Source organism: Cucumis melo, chromosome 1 (genome assembly GCF_025177605.1).
Source record: "Cucumis melo cultivar AY chromosome 1, USDA_Cmelo_AY_1.0, whole genome shotgun sequence".
Classification (NCBI taxonomy): Eukaryota; Viridiplantae; Streptophyta; class Magnoliopsida; order Cucurbitales; family Cucurbitaceae; genus Cucumis; species Cucumis melo.
The window spans coordinates 31,353,484-31,363,026 of record NC_066857.1 but is presented as its reverse complement, the minus strand read 5'-3'; the positions used below and the strand labels follow the sequence as shown (position 1 = coordinate 31,363,026).

General features: G+C 28.3%; 1 protein-coding gene across 1 annotated transcript; it reads right to left on the bottom strand.

Moving 5' to 3' along the window:
- LOC103492689 (adenylate isopentenyltransferase 3, chloroplastic) lies at positions 1–1,828 on the bottom strand. Its single transcript, XM_008453160.3, has 2 exons — positions 1,569–1,828; positions 1–1,413 (listed from the first exon to the last, which is right to left on the bottom strand). The coding sequence occupies exon 2, from the start codon at positions 1,403–1,405 to the stop codon at positions 413–415; it is 993 nt and encodes a 330-aa protein (XP_008451382.1). The 5' UTR covers positions 1,406–1,413; positions 1,569–1,828; the 3' UTR covers positions 1–412.
- Between the last annotated feature and the right edge of the window lie 7,715 nt (positions 1,829–9,543).

Here is a 9,543-nt window from a genome sequence, read left to right as displayed (position 1 = left end):
TCAAGAACAAAATTTCATTATATATATGTATGTATGTATGTAAGAAAAAGAAATAAATAAATACACACATTATATGTAGAATAAACCATATCTAAATGGTTATAATGACCATTTCCCATAATCACACCTTAATCTAAATTATTTGGTTTTACTAAATGATCCAATTGAAGATCCCCAAAAAGACCTCAATTTTACATCACTAAACAGATTGGAAATGGCACTTTTATCAAATTGTCTTTATTATTTGTAGTCTTAATTTTGTAATGTATATATATTTATATATTGTTATATATATATTCCCTCTTGTAATTTTTTTTTTCCACTCAAAACTATGCTTGTTTGAATTTGTTACCCTCTAATATTTGATCATGTATCATCTCAAATATCTATAGGCAATGCTTTTTGTTCTTGTTCAAGGAGTTGCAGCTGCCATGGCTGCACTTCTTTTCCGGGGCACGCCGATAAGGGATGCTAAATTCGTCGGGAATTTTGTGGCAACGGCGTTTGGGTGAAGAAACTGGTCGATTATCGTCGTGCTCGGTATGGTGACGAGCTTGTTCCATGCTTCCTCTGCTTCTTTCCCTTGCTTTGTAAAGGCCTCTGTAGCATCTAATCTATGTATGTTCCATCCTTTGATGTTTCTCAGCCGTTGGATTTTTCCCAATTGCTTTAATGCTAGCTTACATGTGTGCTCCTTCACTTTTGCTATGGATTCCTCCAAAAGTTTTTCTTGAGCTTCCTCATCCAACAATGACCTGCATCGAAAATACGAGTCGAATTCGGGAACTCCAATTGCCCTTTTGATCCCTCGAGAATAATCTCTAGCGGGATCGAAGAACTTTTCAGCCTCGTCAACCATTCCATTCGCTACCATCTTGTCTACTCGTTCAGATACAAACGATTGCAATACTTGCATTGACACATCTACCCAAAGAAAGCAACATTCATATTTCAATCGAAAATTTGAGTCGATTAAGGCTTCGATATAAGAATTCGAGCCACCAGCGATGATCGGTAACCGGTCGTGGCTAGAAATAGCATCCAAGGAAAGCATGGCCATATCTGAGAAGTTGGAAGCGGAGAAATCCAAGAAGGGATTGATAATTCCAAGCAAGTGATGAGGCACACCACATTGTTCTTGCTTTGTGATCTTATTTGTTACTATGTCGAGGCCATGGTAGACTTGCATCTTGTCGGAATTTATGACTTCCGATGGGAATTGGGTGGCGATGTCAATCGACAACCGAGATTTTCCCGTTCCGGTGGCACCAATCACGAACACGACCTTCTCTTTTTGCAATTTTCTTAGGTTGGAGAAGTGGTTGGTGTTTAGTCTTCCTGGTGGAAGATTTATCAATGGTTGTTGAGTGGTGATCTCGCTCATGAACATGGAGGACACATTCATGCTGAAGTCTAATAATTTGATCATGAAAAATACATAAATTAAACCCAAATTAGCCAATAATACATTAAAAAAAAACAAAGAATAATATATGAAGAGAGAGAGAGAGAGAGAGAGAGAGAGAGAGAGAGAGAAAGAGAGAGAGAGAGAGAGAGAGAAGACCCACCTTTTGAGAGGATTTAGAAAATTAAATGAAATAACTTTGAATTTGTCGAGTCTTTTTGGTGATGAAATGTGAAAGAAGAAAAAAAAATTGTCTGATAAATCTCTCTTTTTTCTTCAAAGTTTTGAAAATGAATAGAATTGCAAATGTCTGAAGGATATCAATGAGTGGTTATGGCTTTTTATAGGCTTCATTTCTTAAATCTGAGTCAATATCTCTCTCCTCTCTCTCTCTCTAAATGATATTCTTTTGCTTACTTTAAAACTTTCATATCTTGTACAAGATTTTTAATTTTAATATTTACTTTATTTAATATGGTATCAAGACTTAAACGTTTCGTATTTGAATCTACATAGCATTATTACCTCCTCAATTTGTCTTACATGTAAGTTTGCAAGTCTACACATGATGAGAGTATTAAATTAGTGATATAATTAAAATTATTGTAACCTAACTTAAATTTTTAGGTTAAAGTATGATTTAGCAAAATTAAACAAATAATAGTAAAAAGAAGAAGGTTAAAATATCATTTTGTTCCTATACTTTGACATCTTCAATTTTTAGTTTTTCTGTATTTACAACAAATCTTGAATTTAAACTCTACCGTTGACTCATTGTTCATTCTCCTAAAAAAGAAAAGGTTTGTTATCATTTATCAAATAACATTTTCATTACAAATTTTGAAAAATATATCCACATTTTGTATTTTTTTTCTTCACAAAAATCATCATTATTATTAATTATATTCTGGTATTCGTGAGTGTTATAGTAGGAAATTAGTTTGATATTAGGACTATGTTTTATTTTTTTACGATTAGGTCAATTTAGGATGATTAATTATTTTATAAATATTAAATTTAAGATTTATTGGAAATAAATATATAATCTAAAAATAGGATATATAAAAATAATGGGGAAAATAGAAAATGGGTTGAAAATAAAGGTTCTTTGGGTGTGATTGATTTGATATTGCTATGTGGTAGAGTACTAGCAAATTGCTCAAGAATATATGACTTTTTGGGCCTTCACTAAGTTGAGAATATTGAGTTTTTAAATGACAAAAAGATATAATAATTTAATAAGTTTGTTAATTTTAAAAATGTCCAATATACTTATTATTTTATTAGAATTAAAAGTAATTTTTTTGGACTTATTAAAAACTTTTAAAACTCATTGACTAATACTATCTTAAAAAAAGAAAAAGAAAATCAAACTTTTGTAATTGAAATATTTATTTTAACTCCGATAACTATTTTATTTTAAGTTTTTGAAAATTAACCATGTAAATATCATTTTATTTAATTATTTTTTACCAATGTTTCAAAAAATCCTCATCAAATTTGATTTTTATTTTGTTTTATTTTTTAGAATTTGACTATTAATTCAATTACTTTGCTACAGAAATATACAAAACCATGATAAGAAGTGGAGAGGAAATATGTTTAGTTTAAGAAAAAAAATGGAACGGTTACCAAATAGTAGCGATGATCATTGGTCGATCAGAGTTCGTTTTTTTGACAAAATTGATCCCGAGCCAATCATATTCGGTTAAGTAAAGTGTCAAATCGACCTCGACATCGATGAGTAAGGGTCGGTCGGTTTTTGTCGGGTCGGTTTAACACTTACAAATAATTTTTGGAAATTCTTGATTTGGAACTTTTCGAAATTAACCGGTCCTTATCGTTTTCCAACCGACCAACTTCGGTTTTGTCGATCAGCTCAATTTTTCTTTCTATCATGCTCACCCCTACCAAATAGGGTCTTAAAGTTTTCTCTTCTGTCATCTACTATGTTGATATGTACACTAACCTACAACAGCTATAACACACTAAAAAGTACAAAAAGTAATTATATTTGATTTCGATATGCTTAGGATCAAACGATCATAAGCAAAAGTCACTTCATTCTTTTAGGAAAGGTGTGAGTGTGTAACAATATGATATGAAACGTACATCAAAATCAAAATCGGATGATTTTAACCACATAATCGTGATAATGGAGAAAATTTTTAGTCCTTTCAACGTACAAACACTTTGTGCTTGAATATTTTTAGATGAAGTATAAGGTTATTAACTTATTATTTGTGTGTGACAATCTTTTCATTTTAGTTCAATGTGTGTTTCTAAGAGATTCTTAAGTTCATAAATGGCCAATTGTGATTGTAGTAAGTGGGATATAGACCCTCAAATGGAACTTTTTTCTTTTTTTCTATTCTCTTTTTATAAGAGGAAAACACCATTTGATTCTCTTCTCCAAGTTGTTATTTTGACAGAACCCATGATATGTCTAGTCTTAGATATGGTTCTATATAAATATTTATATATATATTCAAAAGGAAAGTCTAAAGTTATATTGAAAAGGAGCATAGTTTTCAAATTATTTCTCTAATAATAAAATGACTAAAGTTATATGCAATTCTTTAACCTAAAAGTTCGTTTCTTGATGCGGCAACCCGCATCGAACTAGTGCATACACGTGTATGCATTTGATTGGTCACATGATAATGCGAGGGAATCGAATATCTGACAATATTCAGTACCGTAACCTTTATATCAATTGAATTATGTTTACGTTGATATTAAAATTTTTATTTGACTTAGTTATGATTTTTTTTTCAACTTTAATCAAGTAAATTGAATTTAGTTGTTGATTTGATTCGGTTTAAATTATAAAAAACACATATCTTAAAATTGGATTTGATTTGGTTTAAATTAAAGAAAAATAAAAAGAAGTTACATAGGATTAGGAGATAACTATTTTGGCTTATAAAAAAATGGGAAAAAGTTTCACTTTCCAAAAAAAAATTCCCACCATATTCAATTTAGATTAAGGAAAAGTATGCAACCTCAAGTTTTTCTTTTTTTAATAATGCAATTAACCTCTTTAACTAATTAATTCTTGGAATAAACATAAATATAATTATGATTAATTAATGAATTTGAATCAATTAACTTGCTTTGCAATAGGCCAAAGTTTCACTTCCCTTCAAATAAAATTGAAATAGAACTTTTTTTAGGAAATTATCTCTTTAGTTCATAAATTTGGAAGGAATTGCTTATTTTTGTTACTAAATTTTCAAAATGTACTTTTTTTTTAATCTCCAATCTTTTTTACAAAAATATTATGTGCATTTAGTTTAAATTCTAATTTTCCAAAACATACGTTTTTAGTCATGAAATTTTTAAAATGGTTTAAAATGTTATTCCAATAATTTATTATTATTATTTTCAACAGTTATATTACATTTTAAAATAGAAAAATTATTTTAAAAATAGCAATTGTCTAATTTTAAAAAACTATTTGAAGGACTTTTTATTGACCATTTTTAAAACTTTAGAGGTATTTAGGATAGGAAGTGAGTTTATTGTCATGAGTGTTATTATAGTTGAGTTATAATACTTTGTTTTTGGGGTGTAGATTATTTTAATTTAGATTAGAATAGTATGTGTTTGTGTTGTAGTTTATTTTTGTTTAAGAAGGAAATAATAATCACCGTACATAGCAAAGAATAAAAAAATGATAAATGTCAAATAGTAAAAACCGTAGCAAAGGAGTAGTTTTGAAATAGTGTTTACGGTAGTTAATGAGATATTTTTAAATAGTGCTTGTTATAGCTAGAGGTGGTTATTATAGTCTTGCTTAATATTTTTCCCAAACACCTTCGGGTTATTGTAGTTTGATTAGAATATAATTTGTGTCAGGTTGTAGATTATTTTAGTTATAGTTATAATAATATGTGTTTTGCGTGTAAACTTTTTTAGTTTGACGAGGAAAAAGTAAACATTGTAGTAAAAAAAAGAATGTCAAATAATGAAAGCGGTAACAAATAGTAAATGTTGTAGCAAATCGAGAGTTTTAAAATAATGTTTACGATAGCTAATTAAAGACTTTTAAATAGTATTTACGGTAGGTGATTATCATAGTGCTAGATAAATTTTGTCCCAAATGATTCCTTAGGATCTAAAAATTTATCTTCGAAAATTTCAAGAACCAAATGCATCTTTTATAAAAGTTGATGACTAATATTTTATATATATATTTTGGAGACTAAAAACACATATTATTTTTCAAAAATTAGAGAAAAAATATGATTTTTTTTTTTTTTTTTGTAAAATAGAATTGTGAGTACACAACCCTAAAAAATCACAACACAAAATGGTACAGAACAGAAGGTTCTATAGCTGTAGATAAGCAATTAATTAGAGTGGGGAAAGATAGAGATCACAAGATCTTAAATTTATCCTCTTTAGAAATGAGTGGTTTTCCAATATAATCTATCACAATTATTCATACATACCTACTTTCCTTTGGATTATCATTCACAACTTTTCAATCAAAATCTTAGCTTAGCTACCTCTTATGGGCATTTAAAACACTTGGAAGCTGCAAAAAGAAAAATCATACGCCAAATGATTGCAAAACCAATTATCTAAAATTAATTAATTGTGGAGTCCTTTTAATTAAAGAGATTGGAGATCAATTATATTATTTAATGATTAATTATTTTTTTTTTTTTTAAAAAAGGAAGATGAGGCAATCTTTCCATTTTGAATAATAAATAAAATATTAAAAACCTTGGTTGGCATTGGTTTTCCAAATCAATATATCATTATCCAAAGAAAAGTGTCAAATATGATAATATATAGCTTATGATCATCACAAAAATTAATGGGAACAAATTGACCAAAAAATGCCTACAAAGAGAGCCTTTGGCATACCCACAACGTTGAAAGAGGAGTGGGTATGGAGAAAGTAATCATGACTATATATAATATGGATTGGGTTTTTAGCCCTTCTTTCTTTTGGAGTAGGGATCAAAGTGATTCTTTCTTAAAATCATTTTTCATATGGTAGGTATAAATGTCTCTTAATTTGGTTAAAGTGTAGGTTTGTTTTATTTTACTTTTTTTAATTTTAAATGTTTAATTTTAAACTATGTACTCTCGACAAATCTTAAATTTAATTTCAATTGCTGGTTTTTATATTAAAAAAAATATTTTATGGTACTTATTAGTATTTTCATTATAGACTTTGAAAACATGTTCATATATTATATTTCCTTACCTGAATTAAATTATTATTACTATTTACTCAAAATTAATTTTGAAGGGACTAAACTTACAATTAATTGAGTATATGCATAGAAATTGGACAATTAAAAATGTAAAAACTGAAATCATAATTTTATGGAAAAAAACATTTTTATTTTAATCTTAACCCTACGCTCAAATTCATTTGAGGAGGTTAGAACAATGTGATGGACGATTTTGTATTGTTGGATGTTTGAGAGAGAGTTTGAATTTATTTTCTTATAACACATCTCAAATTTCACATACGATATTATTTTGAATGGTTTTAGAAACAATATTTCAATAATTTAGTTTTAAAGAGTCATCGTTCATTCAAGTGATGACTATACTTTACTATTATTAGCACTATATAAAATATTTTTTTATGTGATTTTAATTACTAAATATAAAATTATAGATGTGTGATCATAGGAAGATCTAAAATTAAAATAGAGATGTCCCTTTTAGCCTTTTTTTTTTCTTTTGTTAGAAAGATACACCTAGATTATAAGAGATTAGAATTATTGTAGCTAAATGTGAACTTTAATTATTCAATTGGCATTTCTCACAATAGCTATAAACTAATATAGATTACATCTAGGATAGCCTTTCACATCTTAAAAAGAAGTGAAGTATATTGTTGACAAGATAGGCTCAAAAGTTTGATATTCAATGAGTACCTAGTACTAGCTACTATAGTCTCTTTTTCAATTTATAAATTTGGCTGCAAAATCACTCGTTGTTTAAGTTGAATGTGGATAAGAAAAAAATCACACTAATTTCTCTTGAATTTAAGTTAATCTTAATAGACACGTATTCTTTTTTAAGAAATTGAAAGTTCAATAATCTATGTATTTTATTTTATCAGAATCTCTCTCAATTTTGTTTGATTAGATAATATATAGCGTCCTATTCAATCTCAATTAATTAAATGTAGGTGTTATTTTGGTACATTTTTTTTTAGTTTATGTTGTTTGATCATGATGTATTGTATCTTTCTATATTCTTGAATGCAATGATTACCATTGCAATGATATGAGCAAAGGACAAATATTTACAAATGTATATTGAAAGTAAAGTTTCATAAACTTTATGAATGAAGAAAATTAATTTCCTAATCAATTAGTAGATTTTTTTACCTAATTAGCGTGTTCATATATATAAATAATGAGTTGATAAAGTTAAAGAAAACCCTACTTAATTCATTTGACCTTTTTTTTTTCTTTTTTTTTCCAAATGTTGTTTATGAAAAACAAAATATAAAAAGAAAGAAAAAGAAAGACAAAATGTCATTATAGATGTGATCATGTGGATGGAAATAAAACAAACTTTTATACATGTAGATGTAGATTATGTTCTCTCATCGAAGAAAGTATCATGGGAGGAGAATTTGAAAACGTGAAAATTTGAACGAAACGTATTGAAGGAGAGATGTGAATTGTTGAATTTTGGAGTATTTATAAATTGACATCTGCCGTATTGTAAAATTGAAGATACACATGTCTTTGTTAGGTTAATTTAAGCTTGATTTGGACTAAATTGATTTATAGGAAATTGAAAAAACGAGACAAATGACCTAGAATGAGACAAATGATTTGTTTAACGATTGCAAAGAAATACTTAAGTACGTGATAGAACTCAACTATCGTAACTTCTAAAGAGTTTACTCCTAACCAAGAGTTTAAACGCCTCCTAAACTTGAGACTCTTTCCCTTGATGTACTAACCTAGGCTCCTCTTAAACTTGAGATTTCTCCTCTTGATAAACGTTACTCTTTTTGTCTCTTGTTTTGAAACCTTGCTTAGGCGGGAGAGAATAAGGGAAATGATTGTCTAATCAACTTGGGATGTGTTTGGATTCCATTTTCAAGTGATTAAATTAAAAAGTAAGTTGTTTTGGAAAAAAAAATAATGTGTTTTGACAACCGCCTAAATAAATTTTGACAAAATGAATTTATAAAATAATGTCGTTTAGGATAAACACCTAAAACCAATTTTTTTAAAAAATAAATTGTGTGTTTAATGGTTAATCTCCTTAATTTGTATGAAACAATGACACCTTCAACTATCCTTACCAACTAACATTCGACAACAATCTCTGTCAACTATTGTCAGCCAACTTTCTTTCATTGTTTCTTTGTGGTCGTTGCCTATCAACTTTTGTTGGTCATTTTTCGATGATCTTTGTTGGCTTATTTTTGTCAATTGTTTTATGGTAACCATTATCGGTCAACTTTGTCAATCGTTTTTGTATGATTGTTATTGACCAACTGCATACAACTTTTTTTTTTTGTGTGATTATCGTCGTTTGACTTCCAATGACAACTACCTTCAACCTCTGATTATCATTTTAGAGTAACTTTTCCCAACCACCTCAAAACCAACATCCTTCATGATCGTTGTCGAACTTCTATCAAAATCTCCACAAACAATTTTCAAACTTAAGAAAACAACTTTTTTTTTTTTAAATCATTCCAAACAGATTATTAATGACTATTCAGAACATTTTTTTTCAAACTTCAGAAACTAAAAATAGTTAATTATTTTAAAACTTCAAGAATTAACTAAATAGACAATAATTCAAAATCTCATATATGTTGCACTTAATTTTCTTTTCTATTTAGCTTTTCTCTCACCCTTTCTTCTCCCCTCTCATCTTTTCTTCTCTTTACTTTTTCCTCCTTCATTCTTTTCATATCCTTTTATTCTTTCTTCTCCACTCTTTTCTTTATCCCTTTCTTCTACCTTCTCTCCTTTCTTATATATTTTGTCTTTTTCCCATCATTTTGTCAATGGTCACAAAAGAAACTAAAATCGATTGAAATGATAAAAAATATCCATTGATTCATAATCACTTCTAATAGATGTTATATTATTTTTACCTCATTAATGTTTAAGAAATAGATCGTA

Excerpts from the sequence above, each read along its gene's own strand:
- LOC103492689 (XM_008453160.3), bottom strand. The coding sequence starts at position 1,405 with ATGAATGTGTCCTCCATGTTCATGAGCGAGATCACCACTCAACAACCA.